The 16,323-nt window shown below is 32.4% G+C and overlaps 2 protein-coding genes and 1 long non-coding RNA gene across 6 annotated transcripts; 1 reads left to right on the forward strand and 2 right to left on the reverse strand.

Annotated features, from left to right (window-relative positions):
* Positions 1–656: 656 nt before the first annotated feature.
* On the reverse strand, positions 657–4,642 carry LOC105832437 (putative inorganic phosphate cotransporter). Its single transcript, XM_028195046.2, has 8 exons — positions 4,184–4,642; positions 3,412–3,668; positions 3,027–3,257; positions 2,868–2,952; positions 2,663–2,768; positions 2,300–2,564; positions 1,828–2,202; positions 657–1,725 (listed from the first exon to the last, which is right to left on the reverse strand). The coding sequence occupies exons 1-8, from the start codon at positions 4,200–4,202 to the stop codon at positions 1,492–1,494; spliced, it is 1,572 nt and encodes a 523-aa protein (XP_028050847.1). The 5' UTR covers positions 4,203–4,642; the 3' UTR covers positions 657–1,491.
* LOC105832438 (flavin-containing monooxygenase FMO GS-OX4) lies at positions 3,554–16,235 on the forward strand. 4 transcript variants are annotated; one of them, XM_036289489.1, is made up of 7 exons: positions 3,666–3,682; positions 11,379–11,634; positions 13,654–13,795; positions 14,059–14,370; positions 14,862–15,012; positions 15,098–15,372; positions 15,557–16,235. In XM_036289489.1, the coding sequence occupies exons 2-7, from the start codon at positions 11,426–11,428 to the stop codon at positions 15,767–15,769; spliced, it is 1,302 nt and encodes a 433-aa protein (XP_036145382.1). In that variant the 5' UTR covers positions 3,666–3,682; positions 11,379–11,425; the 3' UTR covers positions 15,770–16,235. The 4 variants fall into 4 exon arrangements, with proteins under 4 accessions (XP_012528816.1, XP_036145382.1, XP_012528814.1 ...); XM_012673360.3 differs by lacking the exon at positions 3,666–3,682 and adding an exon at positions 10,667–11,039; XM_012673361.3 differs by lacking the exon at positions 3,666–3,682 and adding an exon at positions 10,667–11,039 and having other exon boundaries at positions 11,408–11,634.
* On the reverse strand, positions 5,793–13,670 carry LOC118646486. Its single transcript, XR_004964057.1, has 2 exons — positions 12,727–13,670; positions 5,793–8,859 (listed from the first exon to the last, which is right to left on the reverse strand). It is a non-coding gene; the product is annotated as an uncharacterized LOC118646486 (long non-coding RNA).
* Positions 16,236–16,323: the final 88 nt, after the last annotated feature.

Consider the following 16,323-nt stretch of genomic DNA (forward strand, 5'->3'; position numbering starts at 1 on the left):
CAAAATATAATATAGAGTTTACTGGAAATATTTAAAATATGGCATGATATATTGAATCGTTAATATCTTGACTTTTTTCGAGAAAAAATTAATGTTTTATTAATTTAGAATTATTTATATATATTTTTATATTGAAAAATATGAAAAAATATTGTAACGATTCTTATAGATATTCACAAAATATTTTCATATTGACTTAGATTAGAATAAATTAGCGAAAAGGATATTAAAAGTAATAACTGTATATTTATATAAATTAAAGAAGACTTCTTTAATTTGTATACGAATGCTGTTTTTATTATTCTTAACATTCTTCTTGCTCGTTTATTCTGGCCTAATGTGATCTACATTTTGTTAATTTAATATTTTGTAGAATTTATTTAACAAAATATGCATTTTACTTTGCTATACTTAAGTATGTATTAAATTAAATTATTATATTATTTATCATTAAAAATATAAAAAACAAATATTAGAATGTCGCATTACTGTGGCTTTTGGAAGAAAATATGTGGTTTGTCTCTGTCCGTGTGTAAATCAGTCTTCCGATAAACGTGAAGATTTATTATCAAAGTCTAAAAATTTTGATTCAAACTTAGATATTAATAATAATAGATACTTGAAAAGTATCCATTACAAAGAGGGAAAATCGATACTTAAAATTCGCAAGATTTATTATAATTGTAAGATGCAAAAAATCTCAATACGCATAAACAATATTGCTGTTTAACGTACAAGGTATCTACATTGTATCTTCTTTGTTTCTACAGTTATTTGAAAATGTACATGTTTCGATGATTCAAACCGCTGTGCACTTTCATTTACGGGCGATAGCGATGATTCGAAGGTCCGTGAGTGATAGATATGGTAGCTACATGATGCGTGTCCAGGAAGTAGGATAAGGCGCGGTATTTAATCTGCTCCACAGCAGAAAAAGACCTGTGATAATTCCGATAATTCTTTCATGTAAGAACGGACGTGATGGTCATATGATAGAGAATAATTCGATTCGCCGCCCGTCAATTCTGTTACTGGAACTTATACACCGCAATTTACATATTGCGCACATGCGAAGGCGGAAGTGTATAATCCGTTATTATTATAAGGAATTAGATATATGTAAATTTGATTTATCGAGCGTGTAGCAATCGAAAATGCATCTAAGTCATGATACATCTTAGCGTAGTGCAAATAGTTTAACATTTATTTACATTGTAATTTCACCCCTTCATTCTTCTGTTTCCTCATGATAAAATGTTCCAAGAATAAGTTATGCGAGTGTATTATTAAATATACGATCAATCGTTAACATTTTCTTTATTAAATAATGTCCTTTGAAGGAATTTCCTAAGTAATCATGAGCTCGTGCAATATTTGCACGAAATTATAGCTTTTCTTTGAAGTTCTTTTTTTTGGTTTAGTTGAACTGATACAGTTCAAACTTATAAAATTGAATCAAGTTTAGTTACCAAAGAGTTAAAAATTGCTTTGTTATCTTTCTTTAATAAAGTTCGATTTTTCAGTGTCATCTGCATTTCCGGCGTCATTGTCACGTTTCGCGGCCATTGGAGTCAGATCCTGCATCTCTCGTTCCTTCGTATTTAATTTGGCATACTGATTCCACGGTTGCTCTTTTGAAGAGCCAAATATCATGTATATAATGCAGCTTGCTATCGAATTAGCGGCAGCGATGAGGAAGACCCAGCGCCATTGTCCCACGGTTTGCTGTAAAAAATTTAATTAATATTACCGTGAAAAAAAGATTCTGATTCATGACATAAAATACTCTTAGTATGCAACTGTATGTAAATCGAAGATTGGTCTCACATTATTATTTGTCAATGCGCCAACAATAGCCGGCGAGATAAATCCAGCCCATATGATAATCATGCCAGCGAATCCAAGAAGGACACTGGCGTAATTGGGACTCAGATCGACGAAGTTCGCCAAAGTGGAGGCGGAAACGGCGCCGTTGACCGCAGTACCGGTCATCATAAAGATGATCGCAAGTAACGGATGACATCCGCTGAATCCAAGAGCAACGATGATGATCCCTTGTACGCCGGTACAAACGAAGGTAGCCAATTTTCTAACGTTTGTCAAGCTCATTCGTCTCGTACGGAGTAGCCAGTCGCTCAGCATCGAGAAGAAATACGAGAAGATCATTCTGAGCAAGTGCGGTATTCCTGCCAGTATCCCGGTCTGGAAGGGTAATTTCCAGATTTAAATTATGAACAGTACGGAATGAAATAAAACATTTACTACTTGTACGAGACAAAATCTTACGGTACGAACTTACGGTATTAATATTCCAACCGTGAATAAAGTTGAAATAAGTCGGCGCTTGCGTCATGAGAGTGAACAAACCCCAAGTTGTGCCCCAATGTGCGATGATGGTGACCCATACCGGCCCCGACAGAATTATTGATCGCCAGGGTATCTGAGCGTTTTCCTCATCCTCGACGGATCCAGTGATATTATCAAGAATGTAATTTTTCTCGTCATTGGAGATCCGCGGATGCTGTTGCGGCGAATCATACACGAGAAAGTGCCAGAAGCAGAACCTACGATAATTCACAATAAAGCAATTTTCAAGGAATTGGACAGTACGCAAAATACTCAAATTGTATTATGATTTCTCCGAGAAAACCAAATTACTCACCAAATTACGCCCAGTAAAGACGTCACTTGAAAAGATGCACCCCAACCAAAGGAATTACTAATGGCTGCACACAGGGGATAAGTGACTGCAGCTCCTAAGGAACTACCTGAAAATGACATTGCATGAAATTTAGTGACCTTGATGGAGATCAAAGGTTTTGAATTTATTTGATTCCCATTCTATTTCGGTCTTATACGCGCCTTACCGAGATAGGCGCTGACGAATCTGCTCCTCTCATTCTGCGGAATCCACTTTGCCGTCATGTCATGCATCGAAGGCCATATAACACCCTGAAGCAGAGATGAAAAATAAGATAATAACCTAAGTGCCTAATTTTTGTAAGGATGTCTTACGAAAAGTTTACCGCAATCAGTCCTTGCAGCACACGAAGAATTATTAATGCGTATAGATGCGTCACGTAGGGTATGAGAAATCCTAAGAGAGCCGTTAAGAGATTTGCTAGACCGAATATCCGTTTCGTGCCGTATCGCCTGGCCAGGAGTCCACCAGGCAACTGCGATATCCAGTGCAACCAGTAGTAGGCACCCAATGTCATTCCCTGCTCGTATTCGTTCCAAGCGAATCGATCTTTGTACTAAATAAAATTGCGAAGTAAGAAAATGTCGAATAGAAAAACGCTGTTCTTTCACGAACAAAAATTAAAATTAATATTGCACGCGGAAGGCACATCTCGTAAATATTTTACTCGCAGAAGAGAGTATCTTTTAAAGCGATTATCTTCAGGATACCGTGACATTTGTAAAGGACGACGTCGTAATCGGAAAAGAAAAAGAAGCGTTGTCATCTTGTGATGTTTCATTGATCCAAACATCAACAGTTGACGTACTGTTCTCCAAATTACACTGTGCGACTGCTGCGGGCTTCGGATATGGTATCACCATCGCAACAATGGTCAGATTCAGGTTTAACCGCAGCATGTAATTAATAGCGAAGCCGCAAAGGACTAAGAGCCATAAGACATCTCGGCATGTAATCAACTCTTTTTCTGAAAAACATAAGGTATGATATATCTTCTTTGTTTTTCATTAATCCTTAAGGACGATTGATTAAAAACAAATAATTCTTTTTCTTTGGTAAATTAGCATTTTTATTTAGGAAATACTATAATAAAATAGGCTTTGATATTTTATTGTAAATTGTTGTCTTTTCAATTGAATACATATATGTATAATCCACGATATACGTGTAAATTTAACTCTACTGTCGGTCTAAGAAACTCGATAATACACATTAATTTTTTTTTTAAATAAATCTCACGAGTAACATCGTTCACATCATTATTCGTAATTCTAATGATGTGAATTAGAAGACATGTATAATGTATAACGTAGATTACGTGTATTACACAGTTTTTGGAGAATTAATATTATACATGGAACAAATTGTGCGATGAGCGGATAAAATTAAAAACAAACCTACTAGTTTTTTCTTTTGATAATAAAATAGTTGAAAAGTCCAATGATGCTTATATATGTAGAATTAAAATCTTTCTCTACTTACTTTTACCCATTTTTGTCATTTCTTAATTAATCTTTGACGTTTAGGAACTAATCACTGTAATGTGTGCATCACTTTTAATATATTTTTACACAACAATGTCCTAATCCACTTCTTGTATTGGACTAATTGCGATCGTGAATGTTTGAGTGAACTTTTATTTCAATAATACGAACTCATTTTATAACGAATTTTCCCATTGATTTTATGATATATCTCGATACATTTTGTCCATCCGAGTGTACGTTATTCAGTTAGTGTCGCGTCAAACACTGCATGACTGTTCCTCGAGCAGAATTATATGGACCGTATGAATCTATGTACGATCCTCTCCTCTCGTAGAAGTCACAATCAGTGACAGACCTCTGTTTCATAAAAGCCTTCAAGCGCCCTTCATTGTGTTCCCGCGATTGACGGTGCAATGACAATGTTGTTATGTTAACGATATATTTGCACCGATATCTTAAACAATCGAAAAACATCATTCACGATTATACAATTTATTTAATCCGTTTTATCTATTAATATTCGCGATAATGCAAAAATCGAGTAATAAAAAGATAACGAAGTAGCATTCACTTGTTAGTATTGACATTCATAATTGACGTTTCTTAAAATATTGACGAAAGTCACTGATATAGTACGAAATGTTTCTTATTATATCGCACACATGTATCACAAAACGCCTGTTGTAACGCTTTTGAGCTGAAATAATTCTTTAAATATTTTAAATTTTTTATTATTATGAATTACGTATTTTTGTTTGTCTTATTTATTAAAAGTTAAGTTATTAACCTAAATTAATAATAGAAGATATAGTACATATCTCTAATATTGAATTGAAGGCAAAAATAAAGCTAGTTAACAATGTGAAAAGCATTTAGTTTTACAAAACAAATCTGAAGTTTAATTTTATTATTTCGAAGCGTTGTTATTGTAACTATATTATACTTATAATGTAAATTATTATAACTTTTTATCAATTATATCAATATTAATTTAAAATGGTTATAAATATGTATGTAATATTTATTTTTATCTTATTGGATGTACACACAGTTTTAAGTAATATGTATTTGGCGCGAGATTTTTTTGCATTTTCCTCAAAAAGCGTTATCACCATGCGCTTATAGGTGTTACATTGCAAGTATAAATAAAATATCTACTTATGTCACGAATCGCGCAACGATGTTTTCAGTGGCATTAGATGTAACCAGATCGCGTGATTGCTGATAATTTATGGTACTACAACTAATATTTACTTAGAAGTTGATCATTAATGCAACGCGTGTTCGAGTACACGATTTCTTTTAATTGTCGGCTTGAGTTAATTTGTTGCGCACTGAATTGCCGATTATTAAATTTATTTTCATTGCCAGTACGCGACCTGCGACAGAGAATCATAAATCTCATCTTATTTAAATTTCTATTTTAGGTTTTTGAGATGCTTTAATTAGTAATGTTAATTGACAATACTGTAAATGTTACTTTTCATGGAAATAAAGAGTCACTCATTTTTTCTTTTTTTGTTTTTTAGTATCTAAATTATAAATAATTTACATAATTCGAATAGATGTACGTGCAAATTTGTGTACGTACATTTCTTTATTTGTTTGATTTTAGATGTATTCAATTGCATCTTAAGAGTGTAAATGAGATGCCGATGACTGATACATAATTAATCACCAGAATAATATTATATTTCTGACTACAATTCATTACATTTATAATATAGTCGATAAAACGCACTCCAACAAGTTAGAGTATGATTCCTCCTTGAGACAATTTTATAAACTGTCAAATGATGAATGGTAATTGTAAAATGAGCATCAATTTTGTATAATAGATATTATTCATACACTGCAATATTTATTGCGTTTATATAACTGTTTTGTGTGTATCGATTTACTAATACTATTTTTATTTTTCCATTAATATTTAACTATTTATCACAATCACATAACAAGATTATATAAATTGCTTAACATGGTTATTAAAGGCGCACGATAGATAATAGATAAAAATTACGCTAAAGTTTGAGATAAACATAATTTTCGTTAAAAAATTACGGACTTTTTTTACGATGTTATAGAAGAGTATACAAATATTTTTAATATTTTTATTCAGTTTTACCTAATAAGTTTTAGGGTCATCATAGATCAATTTTTTAGCAGAAAAAAAGAATGAATCTTCGAAAACGATATCTCCTTCTCTCTAACATTAAGGGTCGGTTGTTTTAATTTCTTGGTAAACTTACCTATCAGGTAAATGTCTGCCTTTATTTTATTTTAAAAAATGAGGACAAATACATGGTTACTTGATAGGTAAGTTTATCAAGAAGTTGGCCTAAGCCAACAACCAGCCCTAAGCAATTCATATATAACCAGCATATTAATATTAATAATATTAAATCTCATTGAAATAATAGTAGGGAAGAAGCTACATCTATTTTCTTATAAAAAATATGATAATCGAACCGTGAAAAATTAATCATTTATTCAATTTTATCAATAAATAAAGTCTATATTATTTCCTCATGTTTGTTTCCTGTTTTAACTAGAATTCCAATCACTACTGTTGCGTATAATCGTTTTCTCTAATTATTTTACAAAAACAGTAACGATATGCAGTGAAATGCAACATAATCATTTTTGCGTCTGAGATAATTGCTTAGACGAATCATTTTCAACTTATTCTGATCTTCCACGGATTTCATCACGTTAAGACACCGTCGGAAACAAATCACACAGATAATAAGGTGAAGATGTTATTCACCCTTTACGATAGTGATGTCTACAGTGTACCAATTCTATTTAACTTAAATATGTTTGCCTTTTCTTATTGCAACCAATTTGAAATCGAATTTTCTTAATTGAAAACTTGGCATAGCGAATTTTTATCGAATAATTAATCAAGACATTAATTAATCTTGTTTATAAATTTTTTATCTAATTAAATATGACATGTATTTTTTTATAAACGATAAACTGTATTTATCTTTGACTAATTGCAAAAGGATTATTGTTGTTTAGTTGTTTGTTTAGAATTGATATAACGAGACAAGATTGAAACGTCATAAATTTCGCAAACTTTGTGCAAGACGTTGTGACGAATGGATAACAAATAGATAAGACGTTAGCGTAACAGCCGAAAATTATCTTGTTCATAGCGGAAGATTCCTCTGCGTATATAGAAATCGTATTTCTACTAAATCGTATTCACAGCCTAAGGGCATGATAAATAATACACTATCTCCCTTTCAATATTTAATCTGCTTAGATTCTTCTTTCCGCGAAGTACCAATCGTGCATTCGGAACACATAAAAATGAGATTAATATTCGAGAAATAAAAAGTTTATCATATTGATTACATCGTAATGCTTCAATAATCTATCCTCAAAATGTATCCCAAAGATAAATTAAAGTTGATACACACAGCTTATCTCTGCAATTAATCAAAAATCTCACATTACTCATTGAATTACTATATTTAGACTCTAAAAAACTGATACACTTATTCGGATAAAAGCATATATTTAAACATCAAACTTGAACAATTGTATTTTCAAAGTTGTATTAAACAATTTGTATTAAAATATAAGCTGTTTGCGCGTCCTCTTATTAATTTGTTATCACATGATGTTTGACTTATAAAACAGTCGAAATATTTTAAGTCACACCTTGTCGAGGGAAAAAATAAAATTTGCAGACGCACAGAAAATGCACGCATAAGTACTACGCTTTATTTTAGGAATAAAGAACGAGAAAAAATTGTAACGAAATTGTTTACGCATTTCAAGTGCATTTGTCTTATCGAATTATGTGCAATAAGGGATATCTGGAGATTTATTTGCATTTTCTTATTGTAATCAATTTGCAATTTTTTTAAAAAAGAATCGACGAATGTATATCTGGCATATAATACATTAAAAAATTTCAAGATCCCACAAAAACGATATGTGCAGTGAAATGCATATCATTATCGTTTTCGTGGGACCTTGAGATTTTCAAACGCATTATACGACAGATATACATTTGTCGGGTCTTTTTTTAAAAAATGCATTGATTGATAAACAAGAGATGATAAAATTGAAATGCGTTTCCCTTGGCACGCACATCGCGTGAGATTATTTAATATTATATCTCATGATAATGCTGCGGAAATTATGATGTATCGAAATAACATGACCTTCGTAAGAATTGTGACGTAGAAATCGTGTCGTGTTTTGTGTCCCGCGCGATAAATTTGTTATAAAGAGGAGTGACGTCACATTACACTGACAAAGTGAGAAAGAAAGTTCAGATATTAGTAAACAAAATGTTACTTGTTTTCCTTGAATCTAAAGAATTTGTACCTGATAATATACATACAAAATATATATTTCTGTAAAATCTATCTTACTTTAGTTAAAATGTAACTCATTTTTCTTCTTAATTTATTTCTTAATTGATTTGTTAAGAATAACAAATACTTTTTTGCCGTATTAAGTTACAGATTTATTTCAATGAACTATAAATTAATACGTCACAAATTTTAAGTATCTTTTTCCCAGTGTAGGCTCATATTAAATTTGAAGTCGTGTATTTCCGATCATTGCGCAAACTTTGCGATCATCATATTTTGCATCTGTGTATCTTCGATTTTTAAATACATTTCGTTACACTGACTGACCACGACCCTGAAACCAGAAAAACACCATCGTTTATCGTCGTTGTATCCATTTATTTCTGATACTTTCGCTTGTTCCGATCGCAACGGAACGAAATATTGCGTGTACCGGCAATCCCCCAGATTTGCCAAGTATGCATTTCAAAGGGAAACAGTTTTCTCAGAAATAGTGACATTAAAACGAATGTGATATCAAGATTAAAACTCGAGGGGACAAACAAATGTGCTTGTGCATTGATATTGAATGCGCTCTTATCTCGCTACGATTTTATCGTATTATCAATGCGAAATTATATTATCACGCGAATAAATCTTAGAATCAGACACCTATCTTTCATTTTGAACGTAACGCTTTGAAATTTAAGTTATTGTAAATATTTTTCGAGATGTTTATATATTTAACATCATTTTATAAATTTGTACATGTACATAGATATATACACAATAAGTTATGATGTATGCATATAGAAACAAATATATATATGTATATACACAATTTATATGATATATACATATATATATTATATACATGTAAAATGTATATGTACAAATACATTCACGACAATCGTTTGCATGACGCAACACTACGTTTCACTTTCTCTACTACTTGAAAAAGCGCGAGGGATCAGAAAAAAAATGAATTAAAAGAAATCGTAAAAGAAACGGACCAAATGATTATTTGCACGAATAATGTCAATTTAATTAGAGTTCGCTTTAAGCGAAATCGCGAACGGGCATTAATCCAGTCGCATTCCTCGTCCAGTCCTCTATGCCAGGATCAATTGACGATTTCCAAAGCAGGAAATAATTACGGTAATCTTACGTACAATCGGGGGAAAAACGATCTGTTTCGTCGTGCAAATTTTCCCCGTCGCGACCGGCATGACGAAATGTAACACGTAATTTCTTGCCGTTGCATTTGAAACGCCAGTCTTAATATGTTGCTTTTTTCCGCGTTTTTTTAAATTTCTTTATGAGATCATACGATCGAATGCGGAATATGAGATAAGATCATGAAAATCGTTGAGCGATCGTCGCGTTCCGTTTTCAGAAAATATCATCGATTTTTGGCACGTTTGCTATCCGCTTTCTCCGTTAACGATGTTAACGATGTTTTCTTGAATAAATACATCAATTATTCACCTTATTACAGTATTAACTTAACTAGAAGACTTTTTTCAAAAATCGCATATTTTACATAACAAATTTCTTCTCTGCTTATTAACATTGTTAGTAGAGTAAAACTAATCAGGCGTGAAATCATCAGCATAGAATGTGAAGGCATTTGTGAAATTACAATTTACATGTTTCGTAGACTTTTAAATTAAATATTCAGTAAGATTCAAGAAAGAATTTTTTTCATATTTTTTTAAATTGCAATCACTGCAAGATCTATATTTTATGAATGTACATATCATTTTTTTGGACAGTATTTATGTATACCTTATGATATAATTTTTCAGCATTTAATAATGCTACGTTGGTACCTTTTTTTTACATAACGACGAATCAGATTTTTTTTTAATTTACGTCTTTCGAATTCTGATTTGCCTCGTGAGCTCCGAAATATTTTATGTTTATAAATGTGTTTACAACTTCTACTTGCTTAATCCGTGAACCACGATGACCCTAAAATTTCTCGCTCAAAATTATGCTTTTGTTAATGAGAATTAATCGCAGGCTCTCTCTCTCTCTCTTTTTCACTTTTTTTTACTCTCTCTTACGAATGCCCCGCGGGGCATCCTGGTGCTGACTATAAGTCCACAGCGATTTCATCAGAAGAAGGGGCCATAAACCCGAGTAGAGAAAATATTTTCCATGTGTTAGTAGCGTAAAGAAACCGGCTAACGAGGGAAGTGCAATACGTAGACTGGCTTTCGTTGGTCAGTCTTAATTCAGCCTTTGATCGAACCATATCGAGAATCGGGAATTCATGCAAAGTGTTGTCTTTGTTTTTGTACACTTCAATAGTTTCGCTCAATATTTCAAACGATTCTGTTGACGAAACATCATCTTTACATTACGTTACGTTTTTACAGTTGAACGAAAAAATTACAACGTGATAGTATCGGAGAAATTAATAAATATTGTTTAACAATATTAATTTAATAATATTATCAAATTAAACTTGTTGGTTGTTAGTTGAGATATATTTTATCGTATCACTCAATTTTAGTGGAAAGAAAACACGTACGTAATATTAGTTTTTATTCTTAAAATATTGATGAAAATTTTTCTCAGAATTCTTATATGAATTAAAATACTTCAGAAATACTGAAAAATCTACATATTTTCTAAAAAATTGTTATATATGAATTATAAAATATTCCAAGATTTAAATAAACAATCTGAGAAAAAAATGTAGTTTTTTTTTCAATAATTCTGAAAAGTATTCTAATTCTGAAAAATTCTGAAAAAATTTTTACCTGAATAAACTTTTCTTTTGTATTTATATAAACATTAATATAAGGTTATTTTATCTCGTTATCTGTTCTCTTGGTAATTCTCTCTCTTTTTTTTTTTTTTTAGCAACTTTTATTAATATATAAATTTCTCAGGCTTTTCATTAAGAAATCATGCCAAGTAGTAAAACGAGAATCGCTGTTGTGGGTGCTGGAGTGGCTGGTTTGGTAGTAGCCCGCCATGTGGCAGCAAAATTAGATACTTATAGTCTTATCGTATTTGAGCAAACCGATCATATCGGTGGTACATGGGTGTATACCGATGAAACAAATCTCGACAAACACGGACTTTTGATACACAGCAGCATGTACAAGAATCTCAGGTGAGGTTGATGATTAGCTGAGTAAACAGCATTGCAAATAATATTTCTAATAATAATAAAAAGAGAAATGCAATATTTTTCATACGAAATGTAAATTAACGTTAAGAGAATATAATTTATATTAAATAAAATAATTTCAATAAATTAGTAATTTTTATAATCTTGCACGTTTTACTTTAGCATAAATTTGGATATCTTAAATATAACATATATATACATGTAATAGTTATATATATATGAAATAAATTATGAGTTTTATATGTATATATATACATATATATATGCAAATGAGTTCACCATGTCGCATTTATAAAAAAAGATAAAAAAACTAACGAATCTTTGGACTTGTTTAATGAGCGACTTAATCATAGAGAGCACAAAGAGTATAAAAAAGATATGTATAGATAATTAAAGAGGGTATCATTCACATGATTATTATGGAGAAGTTAGCAAAATTATGTAAGTGACGCGTGCCCAAGGGATATTGCTTTACAACTTTGTAATCTCTTGTCTTATATTCTTTATCAATTGATTTATATATTACATTGCATAATTTTTGTTAATTATTTATAATTCTTAATTTATAAATTAATTGTAATACAAATATGATGTAATACGACTATAATATATGCAGATTGTTTTATAACTATTAACTTTATACATAAGTCCTCTCTCTTGAAAGTAATAAGAAAAATGTTTATATAAATATGAGCTCTTGCTTGTCGCTTTATTTTTTGTTTGATTTTCTTTAGTTTCAGTTTGTTTAATTTAATTTAATTTATTTTGGTCTTTATTGTTTTGTTTATTTGTAGTTATAAATTATATCTTGAAGAAGATAAAAATCCATATTTATATCAATCCTTATTTCTTTTTTTTTCAATTTTAATTATATATATATTTAAATTTTATTTGCTAAAAAATGAAATATTTTGTGTATAGACATAATATATAATATAGTCAAATTTCCAAAATATGACAAAGATAATTAAAAGGGATTGAATTCGTGTTTTCCATCCGGAGTTTCAGTGACACATATTCATATCTTAAATTTCACGTATTTTAGCCGATATATATTATGGTGGATAATATTACATCATTAGGTGACAACAAAGTTCATCAGACTCTTTTCTTCAGTACCCAACTAAAGGGCAGTAAGACCTCTTTGTCCAGCTGATCGCGAGCAGTAAAATCCACCATGCACACATGTATATAGGAAACACCGATCAAATGCATTAACGCGATAAACTTTGCTTGACACGCGATACACTTTACGACACATTAACGAGACGATCGTTTTCTTGAACGACTATTTCCGGAAAGGAGACAAATACGCTGACGATAACTTGATAAATCTGAGTAAACGATCTGCAATGTGGACGACGGGGTGACAATACAGAAAACTCAAGGACTCTTAGAAAGACTTTTTTGCGATATCGATCAGAATAAACAATTACAAACGTATAAACACTTGATTTGATTTCCTATTTTTCAGATAATGTTATTTTCCGTTCCACTTCTTTTTTTATTAATGAGGGTTATAAATTTTGGAGCAACATTGCTCTGCCAAATCAACTTTGAGCTTTTGGCAGCAAATTTAATTTTAGTTTAAAAAATAGTTCGTCGGATAACACAAAACGTGTTTTCCTATTTTCGGATAACGAAAACAGGAAGATAACAATATCGAGAATAATATTAAACTATTTAGAGAATAAAATTAAAATATTTTTTAAATATAGAGTGATAGATTTATAAATAGAATACACTTAATAATGAGATAAAGAAAATATTTTTCCAATAGTGTGTTTATTTCTCTTCGAGTAAAGTCTAAAATAGATTAAAACTTATTTTGGACTAAACTGCTAACGACTAACAATTTTATTTATCGCTATTCAGATTACATAGATCGTCGCATCTTTTGAATTCTGCACGACACATAGAAATTAATAAAATACATGCATGATTGCTATAATATGGAAATTATCTGCGAGAATGAGTGTTGTTCTTATTATTTTTATACAGAACAAACATACCGAAGGAAATAATGGCGATACCTGACTTTCCCTTTGAAGATCCGGATGGTCCGTCTTTCACTCATCACAGCGTGATAAGAGAATACCTTATGGCCTACGCGAAACACTTTAATCTTCATCCCTATGTTAAAGTGAGTCTTTTTAAATATCATTCTATGGAATGAAAATTAAAATTAAATACATATTCCCATTTTTGTGTATATTAAATGAAAACAGGACAAATATTTAAAAGAAAGTTTTATTTTCTCTACATTTCTTCGCTACAAGAGAACAGCAGTAAACATGATCATCAAATTAAAACTAATATTCTATTTAACAGTCATTGTTTTTTTATAACTTTCACTATTTTTTCTTTTGATCACATATATTGTTATTTCGGGTTTTTCGTTTTCAGTTGAACACTCTGGTGAAGCGCATAGAGCCAGAAACTACGAGGAACGGCCGGACGTTGTGGACGATCACGTACGAGTCACTGGAGACCAAGGAGGAGACCACGAAGACCTTCGACGCCGTGGTGTTGTGCAACGGTCATTACACTGTCGGTCGTATTCCGCATATTCCAGGTATCGAAAGCTTTCGCGGTAGACGCATTCACAGCCACCAGTACAGGGTGCCGGAGGTCTACGCCGGCAAGAGGGTTTGCATACTCGGCGCGTCCTGGTCCGGCATCGATATCGCCATGGAAGTCTCGCAATACGCCAATAAAGTACGCTAGCGCACAAATCCCTGTCCGATTATTATCTTCGAAAAATATAAAATCGCGCTTTCAGGGGAAGAACGGCTCTTTCTTTCGCTGAAGTATCTATAAAAATTTGACTGAATATCTGAAGATAATTTTTGTTAAATCGAAATAATTATGTAGGACGCTCAAGCTGGATGTTAACATTTTTGCTTGAACATTCTCTATAATTATTTTAATAATCCGATAAAATTATTTTCAAATTTATATCCAGCTAAATTTTTAGATACATCAATAATTATTCTTTTCGTGCACCTTCTTGACAATGTCCTGGCAATCAGCATCAAATTTCCGGATTTCCGTGATGTTTCCGCGTCCGCATAGATCACGCGTCGCAGTCGCGTGAAAAGAATTCTAAAAGAATCGTCACGTAGATGTAACAGAGATCGTAACGTCAGCGATTCGACACGTTCTTTTTGTTATTAATCCTTTTTTCTTCCCGTTCGCGACGATTCCAGGTATATCTGAGTCATAATCTACCGGAACAGTTTGACTCGAAGATGTCGAACAACGTCGAGCAGAGACCCGGCGTCGAGTCTGTCCAGGAAAACATCTTCACCTTCCTCGACGGCTCCACGGCGGAAGTGGACGATTTCATATTTTGTACCGGTAATAAATTCAGAAATATCGGAATGTCCTAGTGAAACCTGATTTTCACTGCTTGTGGCAATTTCATGAATAAATTTTTTTTCAGGCTATAACTTTACGTATCCCTTTATGTCGTCTAAAGTCGAGATACGTACGAATGACGACCATGTGGAGCCCATCTACAAGCACCTGGTACATATGGACTACACGAACTTGTTCTTCATGGGGTTGCCCGCACTCGTGATACCATTTCCGTTGTGCCACGTTCAGGCGCAGTACATCCTTGCAATCCTCGAGGACCGCGTCAAACTACCGTCGTCGCAAGAGATGCGCGAAGAATACGAAATTGAGAAGAAGTCTCTGCTGGATCAAGGCATTCCGGTATACCACTCACGAAATTTTTAATTTCTCGAATTCGTAGTAGAAGAGAGATTGCAATTTGAGAAGCGACAATAGCGAAATGATTATTCTCTCGGGAGAAAGATAAATAGTATGCACGATACAATAACGTCCATCGCGAAAAATCACGTCGATCGAGCTAACTCTTTTCTTTCTCTTTCATTAGCTAAGGCATATCAATAAGCTCAAGAATAGGCAGTGGGCTTACTATGATGAACTCGCGACTGCCGCGAATGTGCCGGGTTTCCTGCCTGTAATCAGGAAAATCATGGATCACGTCTTCGAGATGCGCGACGTGGACTTCACCACCTACAAAAATTATCAATACCGCATCATCGACAGCGAGAACTTCAGCGTGTCCTATTGTAAACCTTGTTAGGGTCTACGCAGGAAGAGCGGAAAATGAGCATAACTTTTGCATAATTATTGCAAAAACAGTGTCGCGCGGATGGCTGATGACAAACCCATTCGCAATATCAGCATAATTTCGTTTGTACACCGTTATTCGATACGAAACTTATTTTTTCGATCAATGGCAGATTTTATAACAATGAGCACCATTTAATAAAAATGTTTGCCATTGATCATAATGGCTTCACTTTTTCGCGAAGCCAATTCATAATAATATCTTGTTATAGCAATAAAAATGTGTGCTAAAAAAGATAATTAAAACACGCATACAAAAAAATCAAGTTATCAGCATTGCCTACATTCGCCATAATACAGCATGTTATATTATATATGTCATTAATTTAGTAATTAATCGTCAGAACTTTCTAGATATTTATAATAAAAGAACATTACTCATGAGCATACAAATACAAGCAGTGTGTAAGAAAGTACAATGAAATTGAGGATTAATTTTATTCATTTTTCTAAAGAAATTAATCAACATTTGCATTGTAATTTATGCAAAACGAGGTCAATTTTCTA

Source organism: Monomorium pharaonis, chromosome 7 (genome assembly GCF_013373865.1).
Source record: "Monomorium pharaonis isolate MP-MQ-018 chromosome 7, ASM1337386v2, whole genome shotgun sequence".
Lineage (NCBI taxonomy): Eukaryota > Metazoa > Arthropoda > Insecta > Hymenoptera > Formicidae > Monomorium > Monomorium pharaonis.

Excerpts from the sequence above, each read along its gene's own strand:
- LOC105832437 (XM_028195046.2), bottom strand. Across the intron at positions 3,258-3,411 it reads CGTCCTTTACAAATGTCACG|TACAAAGATCGATTCGCTTG; the intron begins GTATCCTGAAGA and ends AATTTTATTTAG. Across the intron at positions 2,203-2,299 it reads ACGGTTGGAATATTAATACC|ACCGGGATACTGGCAGGAAT; the intron begins GTAAGTTCGTAC and ends TTACCCTTCCAG.
- LOC105832438 (XM_036289489.1), top strand. The coding sequence starts at position 11,426 with ATGCCAAGTAGTAAAACGAGAATCGCTGTTGTGGGTGCTGGAGTGGCT. Across the intron at positions 11,635-13,653 it reads AGCATGTACAAGAATCTCAG|AACAAACATACCGAAGGAAA; the intron begins GTGAGGTTGATG and ends ATTTTTATACAG. Across the intron at positions 13,796-14,058 it reads ATCTTCATCCCTATGTTAAA|TTGAACACTCTGGTGAAGCG; the intron begins GTGAGTCTTTTT and ends TTTCGTTTTCAG.